At 43.1% G+C, this 23,702-nt stretch overlaps 1 protein-coding gene and 1 long non-coding RNA gene across 5 annotated transcripts in view; one reads left to right on the top strand and one right to left on the bottom strand.

Moving 5' to 3' along the window:
• The window catches only part of RNF157 (ring finger protein 157), a 75,592-nt gene that overhangs the window by 13,672 nt on the left and 38,218 nt on the right, over window positions 1-23,702 (top strand). For all 4 annotated transcript variants that reach the window (XM_082203837.1, XM_082203838.1, XM_082203840.1 and 1 more), the window contains exon 2: window positions 11,551-11,669. In XM_082203837.1, the coding sequence (XP_082059963.1) occupies window positions 11,551-11,669 (119 nt within the window). The remainder of the gene's footprint in view (window positions 1-11,550; window positions 11,670-23,702) is intronic.
• LOC309527471 lies at window positions 12,609-17,272 on the bottom strand. The gene is made up of 2 exons (XR_014217251.1): window positions 16,829-17,272; window positions 12,609-13,531 (listed from the first exon to the last, which is right to left on the bottom strand). It is a non-coding gene; the product is annotated as an uncharacterized lncRNA (long non-coding RNA).

The following is a 23,702-nucleotide window of genomic DNA, read 5'->3' as shown; positions in this document are numbered from 1 at the left end:
GTCCCGGGGGAAGGGGCTCTCGGGGACTGAGGCTGGTGAGAGGAGGCCGGAGGGGGGGGCGGGGCGGGCAGCCAAGAAACACAGTTGGAGCCTCCCTCCTCCCTGGCCGGCAGGGAGGGAGGGAGAGGAGCTGCTTCCTTTGAAACCCGGGAAATTTAAGGGACATCCATCAATAAGGGACAGCAGCGGGACATGGCGCTGGGATAAGGGACTGTCCCTCCAAATAAGGGATGCTTGACAGCTATGCATTGGGAGCATAATTAGGACTGAACGGTGTGCAAGCTTATATATTTCTCCTTCACCCCCGGTTGCTCTGGGTTTGGCTTCTCTCACACACATTGGACAGCTTCATGCTTGTATTTGCAGGTGTTGGCATCTACGTTATAGAAACCTTGGTCATGTTCCGTGTAAACCGCTTAGAGAGGTTATGGATGATTAAGCAGTAGTTAAACCTTGTTAAATAAACTAACTAACTAACTTACTAATTAACTAACCAACCTTGACCTCATTTTCTTTGTGACCTTGGAAGTTGCAGATTTCTTGAGGAGGACTGCATTTCCTACAATAATTTAACTCTCTTTAATGAGGTTTTAGTCCTCTTGGGGCAGGTGTCTGTTAAACAGCTGTAATTTGGTTCTTATTTCTTGAGGTAGAGGTTTCCCTCGCCTTCAAGCCTTTCTATAATATAATATAATATAATATAATATAATATAATATAATATAATATAATATAATAATATTATTAGAAATAATATGTATGTCTTTTAGGACCAAGACCTTTGGAAGTGGAGACGGGGGGAAATGCTGTTTTAGTAGTGGCATTTCACATAGGTTGGGTGACAAAGAGAAATGCTAAACATCTCTTACTACTCTAATCAAAATCTGATTAGACCAAAAGCCTTGCTTTTAATCAGCGATTAATGTATTAAGACTTCCATCCATACTTTCACAGATGGGCAGTGATGGGTGGGTGGGCAGCTAATGTTGGCTTCGGAGTATAGCTACTAGGGCACGCAAATTGTCTTCCTCTATCTTTTATGTAAGCCTGAAGAGGGGAGGGAACTCTCAAATGCACACATTGATCCAGAGCTTTATCTGTGTTTAGTTGCTGGTGTCCAAATGATTATGTAGCAAGTGAAGTAGAAGGCGCTATATGCCTCAAAGAGATTTCCTCTCTCCAGTCAGTGAATATCTAGTCAGTTTTATAGATCCTTCACTGACTACGAGCCAGACAAAGAAACAAGTCTCAGCAATACCCTTTTCATTTTTAGAATGAGGTTTTTCCAGCTTATCTGTTCTGCTGTGCTATTTTTAAAAAAATCTTTGAGGAAGAACTGTGATGATTATAGAGCCACAATTGCATATCTGAGGTTTGAAGGCTGAGTGTACTTTGAATTTTCTGCCGTTACAAAGCATGCACATTTTGTTCCTTATAAAATTGATATGGAGGATCTCTCTGTATAAGCAAATAAAATTGTTTCAGAAATGTTAGTTTAAAAAATGGGTGGGTTTGCAGCAAGTTAAAAATTTTGGCTTGAAGAGTAGGTGGTTTTTGTTGCTAACATCTCCCCCCCCCCCTTACCAAACACATACCTTAAAAGTTGCCATGTTGGAGGCTGAAATTGTTGTCAGATATCCCAATAGAGGATCCATTTCATTGGTCTGGTGCCAATCCATTGTGTGGTTTTTAAAATCAGCTTTAAAAGTGGCCATTTTAGTTGATGGGCAGCTTAATGCAGCTATGCATGCCAGTGAAGGAAAATGAGGACTTGGAGAAGACCTGGAAACGATGTGTGACTTCTCCCACACAATTTAAAATGGTGAATATGCCACTACCTGACAAGCAAGTAGAAGGTTAGTTAAAAGTAGTGGTGGTAGCTGCCACCATATCTGGAAGGGGTGTGTGTGTGTGTGTGTGTGTGTGTGTGTGTGTGTGTAGATCATTATCTGTGTATATGTATATATTGTTGGTGTCCATAGAGTGAAGGTGAATGGGGACTGTGGTATCTTTAGGATATACAGTTTAATTTACAGACATATACAACCTGAGCATAGGATGGAAGGGCTCACAGCATTCTGACATGAACACTCCCATTAGCTTTCTGGGTTTCCCCAAAGCCATAGCTTTGGATTCAGCACAGAGCAAGACTCATCCGGCCAAGTAAGGTGGGAAAAGGCCCACTCTCCTCTTCCTGGAAGCATCTCCACTTAGTGTTGCTATGGCAACATGGCTCACTCTTGAAGATGCTGATGACAATACTTAACTGGCCAGCTAAGACCATTAGTTTACAGAGAGACTGGTTTGGCCAGTTCAGCACATTTCCTCTTGTAGGTTCTAATCCAGGCATTGGCAAAACTCTGGCCCTCCAGATGGTTGGGACTACAATTCCCATCACCCCTGACCACTGGTCCTCTTAGCTAGGAGTGATGGGAATTGTAGTCCCAAACATCTGGATGGCCGGAATTAACCTGTGCCTGTAATTTCATGGTTACAGAATCACATTCATGGAAGTTAACCCACCAGTATTTTCCATAGCAACCCTTCAAGCCTCTAACAATATACTGTATGTATAAGGGTGCAAGGCAATGTTTTTGAGTTTGGTTGAGTAGCAGTCAGTGATGGTGTGCAATTCCTTGACATTAAGGATGCATATTGTGGCTTCAGTTGTATTCTGTGGCTTGGCTTACTTCCCTGAGTGATCCGCTCGCTTGTGTTTTGATATCTTTGTTATAGACTGAGGTTAAGAGCTTCTAAAATCATAATCATAAATACCACCCCAAGGGCAGTTTTTCCTAATCTGTAACATGAGTAAATGCTTTTTTGTAATGCATGTTAAGTGTTCTATCAGCTACATATACGTGATCTGATATGTATTCTGCAGCTTGGCTCACCTGTTTGAGTTATAGGATCTGCAAGTGATTCCAGCTTTCCCCCTATGCTTCTGACACAGTTATATTGCATTAGGTTGATCTGTGGTTTCCTGATGAGGTGTGCGGATGGCTTTGCCAGGTGGTGGGGGGCTTAGAAGTATATGAAGTGGCTGTACACCTTTGATGAATAGAGTGTTTTCTGCATATATAGCAAGTCATTAGGAAAGGTGCATCTGTTATTAATCTGGACACTTGCTATGCTTGTTGCTGTGGTGATCGAGTATGCATGCAACCAGCGGAAATTTATTAGCTTTGTATGTAACAAGTGATTTTTAATCCTTACAGTGGTACCTCGGGTTAAGTACTTAATTTGTTCCGGAGATCCATACTTAACCTGAAACTGTTCTTAACCTGAAGCACCACTTTAGCTAATGGGGCCTCCTGCTGCTGCTGCCACGCCGCCGGAGCACAGTTTCTGTTCTTATCCTGAAGCAAAGTTCTTAACCTGAAGCACTATTTCTGGATTAGCGGAGTATGTAACCTGAAGCGTATGTAACCTGAAGCGTATGTAACCCGAGGTACCACTGTATTTATTGAACTTCTGGTTGGTCTGTATGGGAGTAATGGTAAACACATTCCAACTAGCAGGTTTGATATAGGAAGTAGTGAGATACTATAGGAAGCATTTTGAACCCGTTAAAGTGCAGTACACTTTCTCATCCTCATCTCACAAAAATCAGAAAGATCTGTTTTAAGCGACAAGTCTTTTAAATATGCTCATGTACCCAAAGTATGAAAGCTCTACTAAAACTTAAGGATTCTTCTTCTATTTATTTAGAGTGGAATTTAATGTAGCTCTGAGCTTCTTGTTCCATCAGCACAAGGATTTATCCTTGTGAAACAGAATGTTCTCCCCTAACCTCCTCCCAGTGCCTCCATTAAATTGGTTCTAAAGGTCCCCCCAACCACCTGGAGCAGCTTTGCAAAGGGTACAAAGGGTGGAAAGTCCCAGAGCACAAGCAGAAATCCTTGCACTGGCAGAATGTGATGGTTCATTTATTTATTCAAATATTTATAAATCTGCGCTTTCATAAGGGCATAATGCAGCAGTATGTAGCAATACAGGATTACAATAGAATCAGTAAAGGCATCAGGAAAAACACAAATAAAACATCCGTAAATACTGGTTGATTTGAAAGGAAACAAATACGTATTGCAAAGGCCTGGATAAACAATGGTAATTTTCAGAAGACATCTAAAACTGGGATCTCAGGGTCATGAGTTTAAGCTTAATGTTGGGCAAAAATATTCCTGCATTGCAAGGGGTTGGACTAGATGGCCCTTGTGGTCCCTTCCAACTCTAATTCCGAGACAAGGACGATTCCTGCTTACCCTCCAAAGTGAACCTAACACCAGGATTCCCCACCCACCAAAGCTGCAGAGAAAGTAGAGTGATGTCGAAAGGGAAAGGGTGGATATGTGCAGCTTAGGCTCTAATCACAACAGGTTGGACTGTAGAATATCTTTACTGCTTACACAGAAGTGATATTAGCCAAAAACTGGAAATCGCAAGAGATACCAACAATAGAAGAATGGCAGATGAAGATGTTGGACTTTTTGGAGCTGGCCGACCTGACTGGAAGAATCCGCAACCAGAAGGAAGAGGAGATACAAGAGGATTGGCAGAAATTTAAATAATATTTAGCTAAATATTGTAATGTAAGATAAATAGAAAATTCTGGGAATTAACAAATAGGCCTAGGGGTAGAATAAGAATATGTGGTACTAAATATTAATGATTAGAATAATAATAAAGGAGAAGAGGTTAGTTAATGAAAGGAGTTAATATTATTAGAAATATGAAATTGGAGATCTGTTATACAGGTGATATAATGAAATTCAGATAGGGGGGATTTGAGGAAGTCAGTTACCAATGTTAAGAGATTTAGGTGTTTGAAGTAATAATTTTCTTATGTGTTTAGTTTATTTTCTTTGATATGCTTTTTTCTTTTTTCTGTGTGAAAAATCTGGAAAATCAATTTTAAAAAATTAGAAGAAGAAAAAAGAGAAATTAGAATGATGCTGAAAGGGAAAGGATGGATATGTGCAGCTTAGGCTCTAATCACAATAGGTTGGACTGTAGAATATCTTTACTTATCACAGAAGTGATATTAAGGTGCTATGCCATGTTCTCTCCAGGCTTGTCCACCTTGATTCTAGGATGATGCAAACTTTGGTGGGTTCTGTCTTGCTAATAACTACCTGTACACCAGGGTAATGAAGAGTAGTCTCTCTGGAGAGGTCTTTGTAATTAAAGCAGCCAGTTGTGACACCTGAGGTTAATTTTGGGAAGATAAAGCTATGGCTCACTATCTGTAAGGCACACAGCTGTGTGGGGGTCTGACCAGTTGTTTTCTAAAAGCGTAGTTCTGCTGTTCCTGCCTGACACTTGGTTGTTGCTGTGCGTTTTTGTCACTGGGAAACGACAAGTAGCTTGCTAGGCTGTCAGGGAGCATAGGTGAATTTCGTTCTTCTGGTGGTTGTGTTCACATAACAGATAGGCAGCTGAGGGGAGGCTCAAACTGGGGACTGCGTACTTCACAGCTGAGTCTCTTAGCCTCGGTTATGGGAGTGTGTGCTACACTCTCTTGCATATTCAGCACTGAAAAGCAAACTTGAACTCAGAGCCACTTGGCCATTATGCTCCCTCCCACAGACCTTTTTTGTGGATGGGTTGCTTTGCTGCAAAATATCAAATAAGATCTCTTTAGCACTTCATAATGGATTCTTTGGAGACCAGGATCTAAAGCCACATGTGCAGGGTGAGGTAATATGTGTAGACAAGGTGAACTGGAAGCTCACAGAGGGGCAAGAGGAGGGATTTTTGATAAGTACTGTACAGGTCTAAGGTTGTGCATGGAATTCCCAGGCATACCCAGAATACTGCAGTTGGAAGCAGTGTCTGGGTGGAAATTGGCAAAAAAATGTATGGCAAAAACTCTCAACAACATTTGTGTCTGGATTTTCACTTTCTGGAATATGGCAACCTTATATGCACAGCCCTGCAGCCCTTGCCAGGCTCAGCTTTCTTGTGCACAACTGAATCCTGACCTCCCATTGCATCTGGTCACCTAAATGTGTGGCTTGCTGTGATTCTGCATCTGTTTTTCGAAGGTTTTAACTATGCTCACTTTTAAATGAGGTCCTGCATCTCTCAGCTTCTTCTATGTTTCATTAGAAGGCTAGATTAACTCTCTGGTCAAACTGCATTCCTTTTCTCTTGCCCCTCAGTCATGTGCCTGCATTGGTTTTGGTGAGCTGCAGGGTTCTTTCAAATGTCTGTCTGTCTGTCTCTCTCCCCCCCAACTCTTGTTTCCCTATAAATTATGTACATGGAAAAAATGGGGCCAGAAAGCAGCAGGCATCAATAATTGATTGCAGAACCTTCCTAAATGATGAGCTGCATCTTGGCGTCTGTAGAGGTGCCTGGTGTTCTTCTTGTTTGGAAACAATTGTATGGGGGGGGTTTGCTGACAAATATACAGTATTGATGTTTGCAAGGGGATGCTGCAGGTTTTTCAGTAGATGTTTTATAAAAGAGAGCTTTGTTTCATTTTGAACTGTTGCCTTTAAATTTTTATTTCTTTTAAAACATTCTGCACTGCCTTTCATACACCATGAAAAAGCAGTGTACACACAAAAAGGGAGTGTGTTAAACTTAAAATTCAGAATGAAATGGCAGCTACTAGGTCAATGGCAAATAAGTTCAAGCCTCCTAAGTGGAGATTTTATTTTTATCTGCTCGGTATCTCTATTAGTTTTGAAATTGTTGTTATACGTGCAGTTGTTTTAACTGGACCCATTTCAGTCTGGATTCAGGCTTGGCATGGAATTGGCCTTGATTTCCCTAACAAATGACCTCCTTCAAGGGAGAGGTGGCAGAGTTCAACCCTACTGCTGCTGGATCTCTTAGCGACTAGGGGGCTGCACGTCTAGGTTTTGGCAATTAACCGTGACACTCTTCTTATCCCAATTCTACTTAACTATATGAATCTGTTTGGAGCAAACCAATAGCAGGTTTGAGGTACAGTGTCAGTATCCTGATGACACTACACTAGGCTTTGCTTTGCTATCAGATCTGAGTCAGGAGAGACACTGCATAGATTGAACCAGTGCCTGGATGCAGTTGTCGAGTGGATGATGGTCAACAGATTTGAAGCAGAGTCCTGCCAAGATAGGGACAGTGTTCACACTTCCATTTACTGTGCAATCACTGGGTTTCCAGGGTAGAGTTTTAAAGACATTTACACCCGGCAGCGTCATCCAAATTGCATTTATATTCTGTACTTGGTTGTGAGATACTACTGCTTGATGCTGCTGTTTCTTATCACAAGACCATTCCTAATTTGTCTCTAGCCAAGGTGTCAATGTATTTGCATGGGGTAAACACCCCCCACCCCATCAGTGCCCCCCACAAAGAATCTGTCACTAATGAAGCCTTGTTGATGTGAACAGATAGAAGAAAAGCGCTGTGAAATGGATTGTTTGTTTGTTTAAAAATGTTTATATAGCCTTTCTGTAGCAGGTAATACCTCGGGCAGCTTACATACACACAAAAAGGATAAAACACACAGTGATACCTCGGGTTATATACGCTTCAGGTTACAGATTCCTCTAACTCAGAAATAGTACCTTGGGTTAAGAACTTTGCTGCAGGATGAGGACAGAAATCGTGCTCCGGCGGCACGGCGGCAGCAGGAGGCCCCATTAGCTAAAGTGGTGCTTCAGGTTAAGAACAGTTTCAGGTTAAGAATGGACCTCCGGAATGAATTAAGTACTTAACCCGAGGTACCACTGTATTGTAAATGTTGAGGTTCTGTCTGGAAAATAGAAGTAGATGAAGATAAATCATGCTAGCTAGAGCATTCATCAGACTGGTTCAATATGTGCAAAGCCATGTACAAAATATTATGAGAACTGAAAAGAAAGTTTGGTTTTCTAGAGTCTCTGACCTGGTTTAAGATCCATCTTTGTGATATTGACTCATTGTGCAGGCTTGTTACCCAAGCTGAAGTTTCTTTATATAAGCCATAGTAACCCACCAAAAAGAGTCATTGCGAGGCCAAACATAATAATCTATAAAGTCACCTTGAAAGTTTTACGGGTGAAAGGGTGGGCTATCAATATTTTTAAAATAAAATAATGTCCCTCACCAGATTAAAATGTGCTACGGAAGCAATCACTAGAGTAATTGTCGTTACACATTTCTGTAACCTATGGAGTGATGATTCAGCTGACTTTTGTATACCTTCCACCAATCTTCACCTCAAGGTGAGGACAGCAGAGGAGTGAAGAGAGCACGTTTTGAATTAACTGTTGCAGCGTGCGGCTTTTAATAACGGCCCTCAACCCATCCAACTGGAAAATAGCTTGTGAAATAGAAATGTTTATATACTCCTTAAAGATGAGTGTGTAGTTCTTACTTCTATGGCCTGTTCTATAAAAGCATTACTATGGCAGTAGCGGTGATGTGGCTTTGCTCGTTTGGATCAGAGGACGGGCAAAACTTGAATAATTTGCAGTTTCAGGAGAGTAGCCATGTAAAAGTTTGTAATGGCAAGGTATGCTCTGTGTAATACCTTCAAGGTTAACCAAGCTGTTGTGGAAAGGACAACAAATGAAACCCCTATGCCAGGGAAAGCTCTTATCCTCGTTTTCTTTAAAAGCAAAGGCCTATCTATTACCACTAGCATGGTAATACTAGATTGTTAAAAGTGCATTTGACCTTTTTGCTAAATCCCGTAGTTGGGATAAAAGTGCATTAGAGGGGGCATGGGTAGTGTATGTACACACATTGCAAGCCTGCTGTGAGTGGCTCTATTCTAAGATGTTCAAACAAACAGTCAATAAAAGATATGTGAAGGAAGCTGTATGTGAGCTGTAAAGAGAGAAGTTTTTTACCCTTTTGTTTAAATTCCAGACAGAGTTTTCCAAGTGTTGCCATATCCTATTATTTTTATGTGGCAGGGTAGTCTCAAATTCCACCGCCGTGGAAGTTGATCACAATCTGAGGAGGCTTTCAGAGCAATTGCAAGATTTCCATTTTTGCTCAAATGTTCTTTTTTTTGTGGTACCTCAAACTGTTTTTTTTTTTAAAAAAAAATGCACTGAGTGATACACAGAGTTTGTCATATTCCTAAGTCCATTGATTTCAGTGGGTGTGCTCGTGACTGTGACTAACTTTGGATGTGATGCATAAAGCTACTTTTTCAATATGGAACATAGTGCCTCAGTGCAGATGACCTCAAGGCTTTCTTTAACACGGGCTGGAAAATTTCCCATGGCTATATTTCTCTGCAGAAAACTTCAAACTTCTAGAAATGAATCATTGATGCATTTACTAACTTGTTTATATACCCTGCCCTCTATCACGTTGCGGGGTTCACAATTTGTGCAGGCGACACGACATCAGCAAAACCAAGAACGAGTAAAATGTTCTATAAAATATTCATCTTAAAGCTGTAACATTAGGCTGCAGGATTAACAGTTCATACATGCTTGAGGAACCAAGTACTAATGTAGTACCAGAACAGAGCCGAAGTTGGAGTGGTCATACCACAGACATGGTGCCACAACAGAGAAGGCCCTTCCTCTTCCATTGCTACATAATCTGAGGTGTACCTAGGCTCCCTTGCACCCTTGGCAAGGAGCTATATTGGTGCCCCACAATCCCTTGCACCCTTGACAAGGAGATACTGGCTGCCCAGAGGAGCAGCCCGGGATGTGTGCACATGGGTGGGCTGGTTCCTAGCCAGTCTGAGTCAGTGGATAGGAGTGATTTTGCATCCCCCATCCCGGGTATGCACCATTTGCAGGAGCCAACCTGACCAACCCCTAGGTATGCCCCTGCAAGTAATGTTCCGAATTTAAAAATGGAAAGCGTAATGCTGGTGGTCAACAAAAGAGGTAAAAGACTGTCTCAAGGCAAATCTTTAAAAATGTAGTATAAACACCAACAGTTGGGAAACACTTGCCTGTGAGTGCTCCAATTGGAGAACAGCCTTTACCAAAGGTGTAACGGGCTTTGAAGACACTCGAACTCAGGACGCAAGGGAAAAATGTGCTAAGAGGAAGGCACGCTTGGCAAATCCACACCGTGATCAACTCCTACCCGGAAAGCAATGTCTCCACTGTGGAAGGACGTGTGGATCCAGAATTGGCCTCCACGGTCACTTATGGACTCATTGTTAAAACCGTGTGTATGGAAGACAATCTATGAGTGATCATCAAAGAAGAAGAAGCACGTAGTGTACGACTCTCAAAGGTGAGATGCAGAGAAGGGCCTCTCCAGAAGAATTTAATGCTTAGGCAAGACAACAGAGGGAGAGGTACCTCCTTCAAACGTCTCTGTCTGCGGCTGTCTAGGGCTTTTAAAAGTTATTGCAGACATCTTGGAATTTGGACGGGAAATATATTGGCAGTCGGTGCGGTTCCTTTCGCAACCAGAGTCACGTAGCTCAAGCTAGCTGCTCCACTTGGCAAACTAGGAGCTGGTACTAGCTTCAGCATCTAAGTCATCTTGAAATGGCAGGCACTCAGAGTGCATTATAGCAATCCAGGTTTATCAGAGCATGGGTTACCATGGCAAGCCTACTTGTATACGGGAATGGCTGTAGCTGGTGAACCTACTGTCCAAAGACCAGCTGGGACTTCCAGGTATCTAAGAGTACTCCCATACATATTTGCTCCTTGGGTGGCTGGGGGAGTGTATCTGGTAGAGATGTCAAATAAATTCAGCACAGGTCTGTCTGTTTTGAATCCTATAAGAGAGAATAAAACCGATCACAGAGGTTTCCCTTTTGAATATGTACAGCTAACCTGAACAACGCTGCTAAACCCTACTGCGGGGAAATGTATGTGTTACTCTGGCAACAGACCTTGTATTGTCCCTGCAAGTGTTGCAGTCTCCTTAAGTGATAGCCTTTGGACTGTTTCTCAGCATCATTCTTATTCATGGTTTAGAATTGTGGGAGAGACTTAAGTGCACACCTGTGAAAAATGCTGTACTGAGATGGCAGAGTTAAGCAATACTGTAAAAATATGGTGTGGAATAGATAACTGCGCGTGTGCCAACCAATGACTTATAAAATGTAGTTATTAACAAATAATGTAAATTTAAGCCTAGTGGCTAAGTGGCTGAGCTACAAATCAGGAAGTCGACTTATTTATGTGAAGTTCAATACACACAACAATTAAAAGCACTATAAAAGTGCCAGCTACCCCGTTTTTCCTTTTCTTTTTCAGTTTGCAAATTTGGAAACTCTGCCAGGAAAAGTGGGTGTTGGAAGAGAAACATCATATGGCTTGGAGGCAGGCATACTGTACATTTGTAGGGGTAGCAGGCTGTAAGGAGGGACGGGGAAATAAAATGTTTGCTACTGACTCACCTCTTCTGGTTTCGGAGTTTTGAATGAAACCAATAAATATCTCTACAACCATGAGGGATAGGAGCTTACTGATATTTTAAAACTGAAGCATTCATTTCCACGAGTTATTCCACGATGCATTGTACTGATTGTGTCCATGTTGATAATTAGAACCTCTGTGGTAGTTCCCTTCCTTCATAGTATATTGAACTCCTAATTCTTACCAGCCTCTTTGTTTCCCTCTCTTTTTCAGGAAGCTACTTTGCCAGTCACTTCATCATGGGAGGTGAGAAGTTTGATTCTACACATCCTGAGGGCTACCTTTTTGGAGAAAACAGTGATCTCAACTTCCTTGGGAACAGGCCTGTAGCGGTAAGGAGGGGGGGGGGAAATCCCATTTTAATAAAGTTGGATTTGTAGCTGTGGGGGGTATGAGTGGACATGGAACAAATATTCCTTTTTAGGAGTTTTTGTTCCATTTTGCATGCATCCTCACTCTACCTACCTCGCAGGGTTGCTGTACGTATAAAATGGGAGGACTGTGTACACCACTTTGAACTCTTCGGAGGAAAGGTGGGATATAAATAATAAGTAAGATGTTATTTGCACTTAGTCTGATGGGAAGGCATTTTATGTTAGATCTGTTTCAGAATCCAATTCAAGATCCCTAAAAACACAGTAGGGTTCTTAACATGCCTAGGTAGCTCTTAAATCTAGCTGTGAATGTTCATTGGTTCTGAAGTGGTGTCCATTGGGTGACATGGGCAACCCAGATGCAAACTGGTGACTACTCAGAAATGCATGGTTTGCAATGATTCACATAATCAAGCGCTTCTCTGAGGGTACCAGGAGGCAGTATTGGGTGCTTTATCTAGAAGGCTGTCTCAAACATCCCTCAGCCACATGTTATCCTTTGTACAATATTCCCCTGAGTCTCAGTTCAAAAGCAAATGTGGAATATCTAGTTAGCATGAAGTGTGTAGGAGGGATGGGATGGCTGCAGGAAATGTTAATGCATTTTGTATCTTTCGAATTGTAATGTTTTTGTGGCGAATCTGCCTGAGATCTATAGATGAAGGGCAGTTACACATTTAGTAAATAAAAAGAATAAGAATAAGATTGCTTGTTGATGTGCGAGGGTTTGAGAGGATGTGTTTTTTCCCTATGATAAGGAGACGTGTGTCCTTCTTAGCACTGTAATGTGCCCTTCCGTAAACAAACAACTCTTAAACAGAGAGCAAGTCCATGTTAGAATTTGCAGGAATCCAGTGTGTGCAATACTGAATAAACATTGCAAATAATAATAAAAAGTGTATAGACTTTGTGTGTTTATATATGGCACGAAGTGCTTTTACAGATAATTGAGGAGCAAGTGCCATTATTTGGTTTAATTATCTTTGTGATTCGTGTGTCTATGAACGGTGTGTCTGAGGAGTGTACAAGCATCTCTTGTGGATTAGAATTGCTGGATGATCCGCCTATATCTCGTCACCTAAGGGTGTTCTTTACACACTTGAGGTTCCAGGCAGTTCAACATTTCGTATATGCTCCTTTGTCTTAAGTAGTTAATTCTTAGCTTCCCTTCCACTATTTACAAGAGAAGCCTGACATTTTGATGCAGAGTATTCTGGACAAGCTTTTGCTCTTTTTCCACCCCCACCCTTCATGCCTCCGCTTGGGTCTGTGTGTCTTGATGTGTTTGTTCTAAAGAGCAGCCACAAACTGTCCCTGATCCTATTTCTCAGGCTGAAGCAGCCTTGCTTTATTGCCTGCTAGCTCAGCAAAGCGTTAAATGTCAGACCGTGTTTCAGACCTCCAGGATGTGCAAGACATTAATTATGGACAGAGGGTCTTCTATCCTTCTTCCCTGTCACATTCAGAACATTGTCCTTTGTGTGAAACGATAAGATGGGGAGGTGAATTTCTACAGCGTCCAGGAGTGGTGTTCTATGAGATGGATGGACGAAGCAGAACAGCTTTTCAGTTTAACAGAACTTTCTGCTGTGCTCACACCCTGACTTGCCTGTAGGGTTGCTCATGTGTAGGGAGAGGGCTGTGGTTCTAGGCATGTCCATGATGTTGCACTATCTTGTCGCTGCACTCGCACAAAGGGCTCTCATGTCAGGCCTCCATCCTTTGACACACATAGCTGAGGAGATGCTTCAGAGACAGGGACACAACATTGAGGCAAGGCTAGAAGTGTGCCCTTGCTCCTGTTGTTGCATATGAATGCCCTGTAACGAATAAATACATGAGTAGGGCTTTTACCTAGGAGTGGCAGGGCGCGAGAGTAAGGGTGGCACAGCTGCAGTGGAACACTTTTATTGCTCAGTTCTTTCTTGTTTTGGAGAACAAAGATTCGTTAGCTGGAATTTCCAAAATAGTGCACCTATCCTAGGGGAGTAAAGGGCATCTTGCAGGAGGGTATCCAAAGACTAGCAGGGTGATTTAAATCCCTGTTCTTTATTAGTACTCTGCTTACAGTGTGAGAGGTGGGGTCATCCACTTTAAGTATGGCTGCTACTGGAAACCCAGCCAGATTGCCTGAGGTATAAATAATAAAATTATTATTATTATTATTATTATTATTATTATTATTAGCTGTGCTTAATGTTTGTTTAGAACTACTCATGTGTTCAAAGACCTTCACGTGGCACCATCCAATTGTAATACTATAACAGCCCTGTAAGGTAAGTTGGTGTTATTGTGCTCCATCTTGCATCTGGGGTACTGAGGCTGGGAAAGAGTGGCCTTCCTAAGATCACCTTGTGAGTTTATGGCAGAGATATGCGGGTGACGCTGTGGGTTAAACCACAGAGCCTAGGACTTGCCGATCAGAAGGTTGGCGGTTCGAATCCCCGCGACGGGGTGAGCTCCCGTTGCTCAGTCCCAGCACCTGCCAACCTAGCAGTTCGAAAGCACATCAGAGTGCAAGTAGATAAATAGGTACCGCTTTGGAGGGAAGGTAAACGGCATTTCCATGCACTGCTCTGGTTTGCCAGAAGCGGCTTAGTCATGCTGGCCACATGACCCGAAAGCTGTACGCTGGCTCCCTTGGCCAATAAAGCGAGATGAGCGCCGCAACCCCAGAGTCGGTCACGACTGGACCTAATGGTCAGGGGCCCCTTTACCTTTAAGATTTGAACCATGGGACTTTTTGCTTCCTCATGGGTGAATTTGACAGGTGGTTGTGGCCATTTACCAGTCAATCACTTGATGTCACAGGGACATCAGATGGGGTCAGTGAAACCCCTATGATCATTGAGACTTCAGAGTAGAAGCAGAGAGCCCTGCATTGCTCTTTGAAGTGCTGCCTATTGCCAGCTATTCAAGTTGCCATGCAGGGCTCTTTGCAAGCTCCTTCAAGGACTGACTGACTGACTGGCTACAGACTTCCTCACGAGGCATAGCTCACTAGAGCACGAGACTCTTAATCACAGGGCCATGGGTTTGAGCCCCACACAGGGTGACTGATTCCTGCATTGCAGAGAGTTGGACTAGCTGATCCTCATAGATTACAATTCTGTAATCTATAGTCTTAGACATCAAGTGTGGGGCAGGTGGGCGTGGTGTGGGGAAAACAGCTTTGCAGGCCAAAACTGGAACCCATACTAGGGCAAATTAGGTCTGTGAGGTGGAGGTCGCCTGTCCCTGCACTAGACCTTCGCACAAGACACCAGCAGGTGACGCTTCTCTGCTGGTGCAAATACAAAGGGGGTTCAAAGGTAGTAGTGTTGAGCCAGTAAACTCCAGGTCATCGTTTGGGGAATATCTGAATCTTTAAATTGAGAAAGTAGCTGAAAACAAGGAACAAGCAGCCCAATTTGTCCTTGTTTTTCAGCAGCACTATAACCTTGTCTGAGGCATTTTCCCTGGGCCAATTTGGTCACGTGCATTAGTAAACATCCTGGAGGATTTCTCTCCAAGATACAGCTTCCTCTCTACCTCTCTCACAATCTCCCTGTGTTTGTTTGTTTGCCTTTTGGCTATAGAGCTTTTGCATGTAAATGTGACGCTTTGCCACTTTCAGCTTCTTCAAAACAGGCAACCTGTTTCTTACAATGTACATTGAATAATAACTGAAAGAAGACGAAGGCAAGCTATTGATTTGCTACTAGCTTTGATACACCTGCCCCCACTCTCTTTTGCCCTACCCAGTTAACCATCTAGCCACATGATCTGCAAATACTCCTGGCCTAAAGCTGCTTCCAAAAAAGCCTTATGTTGAGTCCTGCCCAGCTATGGGGATATTCACTAGATTCACTGTAATTTATTACTTGATCTAAGTGCCCACCCCAGTCCCAATAGTGCTATAAAGGGAGAGGACAGTTCTTTCCCCCCTCTGTTGGAGATCCAGGTTTACAGTGCTTGTGCCCATGACATTTCCTGCGTCTATGCATTGTTTATGCACATAACCTGTTCTGTATTGTGTAATATCTTATTATCTGGAATTCAAAATTCTGCCATGTATTCTCAGCCCCAATCACATCAACCTTGAACCTGGAAGCCTCAGCAGTGGAACTTAGTTTTGATTTGTGATGCAATTATATTTCACTTCTCATTTTGTTTAAAATAATGCTCAATGTAGTTTCACAGCAGAAAGACTAGTAGCATAGCTAAAAGTAGCAGCACGTTAAAAAAACTTGTGTTACTACCTGCAGCTTTACCAAAGAACTAAAAAGCTGAAGAAAGGAAATCTTCATCCAATTGTACTTCCCACCCACCCAGTAACTACTGAGAGCAGCTTCTCTGCAGGGTCCCTCTAATAGAGTGCAACGTCTATTTAAAACAAAATTGCTGTTCTGAGACATTCCTGAACTTTCAGGGCCAGGAAACGGAAAATTGAGCTGGTGTCTCTGTTTTAGGACACATATTGGAGCAAGTGAGCATTAAGAAATGGAGCTGGCAAATAATATCATAGCATTCTTTGTTCCCTTAACTTCCTGACCATGCTGTGTGCTGTTTATTCATGCTTTCTTCCTCCCCTCCCCCTGTTCCCTTTTCGTTATGCTTGACCCATTGATTGTTCTGATCCAGTGGAATACAGAGGGCTTCTTTCTGTGGCAGGGAAAGGGGCATCAGAAGCTATACATGCGCCGCTTCTCAGTCAAGACAGAGAGCCACACTTTTTCTGCAGAGATGCCTATTCCCTCCGTCCTCTGTCAGGCACCACTTCCTTGTTTTGTATTCTAAATGGCCCCCATTTACTCAGTAATGGGGCATTTCCTCCTAGCAAAGCATTTGGCCTAGATAATGTTTTCGCTTGCCTGTGAAGAAGCCCGCTCTTGCTGAGCATCGCTTGCTGAGCACATTGTAGTGATTAGTCTCGTCACAGCCCAGGGCTGGATTCGAAATGATTTTCTCTGGCTTGGAAGGGCCAACATAAACTGTGTTAAAGTTACAAGTGCATACTGTCTGTCCACTTTTTTTAATCCACTCATGGAAATCTTTCGTGATGTGAGTGGATTGGTATCGATTTCTGCCTACCAGTCCCACAAATTGTTTATTTATTAAAATGTTTAAATAGATACCATCTGTTATGTGGGCATCCCAAGGAATAGCTCAGTTGGAAAAACAGGAAACTCTTCATCTCAAGGCTGTGGGTTCAAGTCCAATGTTGGGTGAAGATTCCTGCATTGAAGAGGGTTGGACTAGATGATTGGGCAGCTAATGAAAAGGCATGCCTGCACCATTTTGTGTTCCTATCTCCTCTTCTGCTCTTTTGGATGTGGCAATCATGATCCCATGTCCATATTGCAGCCATTTTGTGTTATGCCATACGCCCACAGCAGCCATTTTGTGACTGGCACCCACAGGCTCTCTCAAAATTCCAAATGTGCCCATTGGCCCAAAAAGGTTTGCAACACCTATTATAGGACACCAACGATTTTATAAAAGGTAGAGTTGAATTAAACAGGCTAGATATCAGCCACACCAGCCACCAAACCCCATTAATCAGGGTAGATGGATTAATTGGCATTTGTTAAATTGCCAAGAAAAGTAGAATGATTTGAAATCAGCTGTTCTACTTAGGAATTCATTCCAAAGCACTAATTGCTTGCTACAGTCGTTAGCACATGACTTCTGTCAATATTATCCTGAGTGTATTAACATTTCTAAATATATTTTAGAAGCCTGTTTTATGCACTCTTGTGGTTCATGTAAACATGAGAGAATGCAATAGTAATTGAACACTCAGTCTGTTAGAGATGTAATCATAGAACTGCAGAGTTGGAAGGGACCGTGAGAGCCATCTAGTCCAATCCCCTGCATTGCAGGAATATTTTGTCCAATGTGGGGCACAAACCCACAACCCTGAGATCCAGAGTCTTGTGCTCTACTGGCTGAGTCAATGGCTAATGTTTGGTTTCACCACAGTTTCATGCAAGGTGAAACTATACACCGCAGAAAGAAAAATAAACTTTGCCACTTTGTGCTCTGTTCTAAAGGCATTGATCAAAAGAGTTTGAAGGATTTATTTGTGGTAGGAACAAAGCCATCAGCTGGAGAAGGTGGATGACGTCAGGAGTCAAATCTAATGGACTTGTTTGGTATCTGTGTGGTTATAGGAAGCTGAAATGTACAAACATACGGGGTCCTCCAGATTTCTATCTCCAATACAGCTTCATTTAATCTTTACATGGCAGATAATAATAATAATAATAATAATAATAATAATAATAATAATAATAATAATAATAATAATTTATTATTTGTACCCCGCCCATCTGGCTGGGTTTCCCCAGCCACTCTGGGCGGCTTCCATAGAAACCAAAAATACAGTAAAATATCACAGATTAAAAACTTCCCTGAACAGGGCTGCCTTAAGATGTCTTCTAAATGTCTGGTAGTTATTTATCGCTTTGACATCTGATGAGCGGGCGCCACTACCGAGAAGGCCCTCTGCCTGGTTCCCTGTAGCTTTGCTTCTCGCAATGAGGGAACCGGCAGAAGGCCCTCGGTGCTGGACCTCAGCGTCCGGGCAAAACGATGGGGGTGGAGACGCTCCTTCAGGTATACTGGGCCGAGGCCGTTTAGGGCTTTAAAGGTCAACACCAGCACTTTGAATTGTGCTCGGAAACGTACTGGGAGCCAATGTAAGTCTTTCAAGACTGGTGTTATGTGGTCTCGGCGGCCGCCCCCAGTCACCAGTCTAGCTGCCACATTCTGGATTCATTGTAGTTTCCGAGTCACCTTCAAAGGTAGCCCCACGTAGAGCACATTGCAGTAGTCCAAGCGGGAGATAACTAGAGCATGCACCACTCTGGCGAGACAGTCCGCGGGCAGGTAGGGTCTCAGCCTGCGTACCAAGTGGAGTTGGTAGACAGCTGCCCTGGATACAGAATTGACCTGCGCCTCCATGGACAGCTGTGAGTCCAAAATGACTCCCAGGCTGCGCACCTGGTCCTTCAGGGGCACAGTTACCCTATTCAGGACCAGGGAGTCCTCCACACCAGCCCGCACCCTGTCCCCCCAAAACAGTACTTCTGTCTTGTCAGGATTCAAGTTCAATCCATTAGCCGCCATCCATCCTCCAACCGCCTCCAGGCACTCACACAGGACCTTCACCGCCTTCACTGGTTCTGATTTGAAAGAGAGGTAGAGCTGGGTATCATCTGCATATTGATGGACACCCAGTCCAAACCCCCTGATGATCTCTCCCAGCGCCTTCATATAGATGTTAAATAGCATGGGGGAGAGGACGGAACCCTGAGGCACCCCACAAGTGAGGGCCCAAGGGTCTAAACACTCATCCCCCACCACCACTTGTTGTTTAGTCGTTTAGTCGTGTCCGACTCTTCGTGACCCCATGGACCAGAGCACGCCAGGCACTCCTGTCTTCCACTGCCTCCTGCAGTTTAGTCAGACTCATGCCTGTAGCCTCGAGAACACTGTCCAGTTTACTAGTAGAACAGTAAACGTTGCTTCCCCTCCAGGCAGAGACAGTATCCGTATTCTAGTTCCCTAAGGGAGATTGCTTATGCCTGGACCATGTATCTGCTAATTTGTTTTTGCGCTTTTTCAAGAGCAATAGACTCAGTGCAGAGGTTTCCAAAGGACATAGTGAGCCCCTTGGGCATACATGAACAATGCCCTGTTTCCTGCTAGGCATCCCACTAATATATGGAGTTCCCAGCCACGGTTCAGATTGGCACATCTTGAAAATCCCTGGTAGTATGGTTAGAAGCAGTGCTGCACTGCTTTGAATAAATAAAGCAGTTTGAGGGTTCTTTCCCAAGTCTATGCGCACCTAAGTGCATATTTGTGGTAACGGCATTCAGCATTCACATCCTTTTTTTTCTTTTCTTGCGTCAAAGCCATTTGGCCAAGGAGTGACTTGATATCCTCCCCCCTTTTGCCCTTGCTGTTGAATTATTTTTGGCAGCACTTGAGGATCAATGCATTTTTCCAGTGTTCTGCCGACGCAGCAGATTGTAAGGTAGAATCCATCCAGCCACACTGGAGGCAGAGATAGATGAATCACTATAGAACTTAGGCTGAAATCCATCTAAGCGTGGGCATGCACCTATAGCGAAATTTCTAGGAAGTCAGATTGTGCTTGCTTGACATTCAACTGTTTTAGAATATTATCTGCTGCAAGTGTCTTGATAGTGTGTGCCATCGGCGACAACAATGCATTTCCTGCCTTGTATACCCTAGACCCCATGGTCTAGAAAATAGATGGTGATGGATCTGGAACCCACAGAGCCATGAGAAAAGTCAATGTGCATGCATTTATTTACCTGTTTTGCACAATTTCTTTATTATTCAAAAAGCCCAGGTTTTTGGAGACATGTATTTTGTTTTGTCAAGGGAGAAGGTTAAGGGGTGGCAAAATACAAAATGCCACAGAGGTTGTGAGAATCATAGAATCTTAGAATTGTAGAGTTGGAAGAGACACTGAGGCTCATCTAGTCCAATGCCCTGCAATGCAGGAATATGCAGTTGTCCCACACAGGGATCGAACCTGCAATCTTGGTATTATCAGCACCACACTCTAACCCACTGAGCTATCCAGCTGTAGGATTAGAAAACTCCCTGCAGTGAGGCCAAGTCCCCTGTTGGGTAATCCTAGATGGGCTTGCCCATTCTATCCAGATTATACTTTAAGGATCAGCATAGACATTGGATGTCATTTAATATAGTTATTAAAATTAAGGATTTTTGTTTTGCAGCAGAACTCAGAATTGACCATGTTCATTGCTTTAATTTCTTTAAGCAGCATTCCCACTAATAATTGGTTTAAATTAGTTTAGCATTGATTTATGCACACATTGTGGCTTTAAGAACGCATATTTGTGTGGTGCTTCCAGACATAGATGAGTCTAGATTACTTTTGGTAGCTATGCGAGATTTGGGGCATCCCATGGAAATAAACCATGGTCCCAGGTTTGGATGTATCATCAAGCCCCAAACCATGACTTGGCTCCCAGTAGAGTGGTAGCGGTGGAGGAGGAGCAAAGTGGCCATGAGTTTCTCACTATGCACCAGCATGCTTGCCCAATCATGCAAAGTCCTAGTTTGTCTTAGTGTTATATGAGAACCAGGCCAATGACTGGCTCTCTGGATAAACGTATCAGAAGAACTATTACTTTTACACATAAGGATGGTGAACCATGCCCTGTGGACATGGCTGGACTCTCAACTCAATGTGGCCCATGGTTAGGGATGGTAGGAGTATAGCAGCTTATGGAGGAAGTTTTCCCTGCAGGAAGCTGGGAAGATTTCAGCTATTTATTTGTCTACACATACAAGATTTGGTACAAGTCTCCTCACTGCCTGCAGTGAGAGCACTTGGTTCTTTGGCCTAATTTTAATTGGCATCACCCATCCCTATCCTAAAGGAGTACGACAAGGCTATATATTGTCTCCCTGCTTATATAACTTATATGCAGAATTCATCATGCGAAAGGCTGGACTGGATAAATCGCAAGCCAGAATTAAGATTGCCAGAAGAAATATCCACAACCTCAGATATGCAGATGACACAACTTTGATGGCAGAAAGTGAGGAGGAATTAAAGAACCTCTTAATGAGGGTTATAGAGGAGAGCGCAAAATATGGTCTGAAGCTCAACATAAAAAAACCCCTAAGATAATGGCCACTGGTCCCATCACCTCCCTGCAAATAGAAAGGGAAGAAATGGAGATAGTGAGAGATTTTACTTTCTTGGGCTCCATGATCACTGCAGACGGTGACAGCAGTCACGAAATTAAAAGACGCCTGGTTCTTGGGAGAAAAGCGATGACAAACAAGCATCTTAAAAAGCAGAGACATCACCTTGCTGACAAAGGTCCGTATAGCTAAAGCTATGGTTTTCCCAGTAGTGATGTATGGAGTTGAGAGCTGGACCATAAAGAAGACTGATCGCCGAAGAATTGATGCTTTTGAATTACAGTGCTGGAGGAGACTCTTGAGAGTTCCATGAAGATCAAACCCATCCATTCTTAAGGAAATCAGCCCTGAGTTCTCACTGGAAGGACAGATCCTGAAGCTGAGGCTCCAATACTTTAGCCACCTCATGAGAAGAGAAGACACCCTGGAAAATACCCTGATGTTGGGAAAGATTGAGGACACAAGGAGAAGGGGATGACAGAGGACGAGATGGTTGGACAGTGTTCTCGAAGCTACCAGCATGAGTTTGACCAAACTGCGGGAGGCAGTGGAAGACAGGAGGGCCTGGCGTGCTCTGGTCCATGGGGTCACGAAGTCGGTCTAAACGACTAAACAACAACAATCCTATCCTATTTCCTCTTCCTGTGTGCATCTGCTAAAGTAACAACAAAACATTACCACTTGGTGGCACCAAAAGGCTTGACATAAGGCTCCTTGTTTGCATTGCAGCTGTAGCAGTGCAGCCAGCTAGGTTTCCTTTCTTTGTGAATTGGGGGTTGATATATCAGCAATCTGAGTATACTATTCTATGGTTTATAGTGTTCCTAACATCTTGGAACAAAGCAGAGCTGGTATTGTGTGCTCTACGAGGTAAGTTGGTGTTCTGCAGTGCAGAGCATTGTTTGGCTCCAGCCAATAAACTTTCACATGAACTTGTGTGGCTTGACATCAGTGGCCCTTCTGGGACTGGACCCTGCCATCGTTTGATTGGCTACAAAACCTACATTTCTGTGTCAACGGTATTGGGATTGTCATGATGCCTGTGTTCCACATCTGGTAGAGCTAGGCTGAATGCTTTTAACAGTTCATTCTTTCTGGGCGTTCTTTATGCTGTGTTGTAGTTGCTTATGTCAGCCAGAAGCTGTTGACTCAAAAGGAAAGGATTTGTCGTGAAGCAATGTAGCATCCATAAGCTATAGATGAGTATATCGCAGCTGTGACAAGTCCAAATGGGAGCTCAGTGAGGTTTCATTCCTCAAACACAAATCCCTTGAGGCTTATCCTCTGGCATGATCCTGCCCCCATACCTGGCTTTTCTGATAGGCTGTTAGTATCTTTTTGTTTTTGAGGACTTAGGTAATGGGTACGGTGCACACTGATATTTTATCAGCGGGGTTTGAGTCGTGATTGATGTTGGTTTTTAATCCTCAGTTTTTTCTATGATTTGTATCTGATTTTGTTAATTTAAATTTTCTGTTAGACAGTGTTCAATTTTGAACAGCACAGTATAAATGTTTCAGATTTTTTTAAAAGGTATTTAAATTCATTATTCAGCTCTTGATTAGAAATTCTGCAGGATTAAGCAGGTACTTAATGAAACAGGCACAAGACAGATTGGTCTACATAGCTGCCAGGGTCTGCTGCTTCACTGAACAAAAGGAAAGTTTTTACATGCAACATTACCTTTAGTAAACAACAAAACAATATCAACTTGGTATGAAAAGGCAACATTCATCCAAATTAGGACCCACGGGTCTATTGTATTATGTGTTGTATACTGTAATTATATCAATAGATCTAGCAATATTGACAAATTGGTTAACACAGTGCATGTTCAAACAGGAAAATGTCACAATGAAAAACAGGGGTTCTTCAAAGGAAAGAGAGAGAGAGGACAAGCAAACACTCAACCAAATGTGAAAATAGGCAAGAATGAAGCATATAGTTCATTTGTTACAAGCATTCCAACATGCTAGGGTTTGAAACACTATACAGTGGTAGCCGCGCACGCCTTCCCCTCTCTCCCCGGACCCCTTTTGAACCAAGGGGCGGCAACGGGGAGAAGCGATTCTCCCTGCTGCCCCTTCCCTTGCTTTAAAACAGGTCCGGGGACAGAGGGGAAGGTGTGTGCACCTTCCCCTCTGTCCCCGGAGATTGCGGGGCAGGCAACGGAGAGAAGCAATCTTCTCCCTGCCGCCCCTTGCTTTAAACGGGTCCGGGGACAGAGGGGAAGGCACACGGCGCTTCCCCTCTGTCCCCGGACGGTCTCCATAGGAACGCATTGATTGA

The sequence above is a fragment of the Podarcis vaucheri genome, assembly GCF_965113315.1.
Source record: "Podarcis vaucheri genome assembly, chromosome: 2".
Classification (NCBI taxonomy): domain Eukaryota; kingdom Metazoa; phylum Chordata; class Lepidosauria; order Squamata; family Lacertidae; genus Podarcis; species Podarcis vaucheri.
Note: the sequence above shows the minus strand (reverse complement) of the source record. Positions and strands in the feature narration are given on the sequence as shown.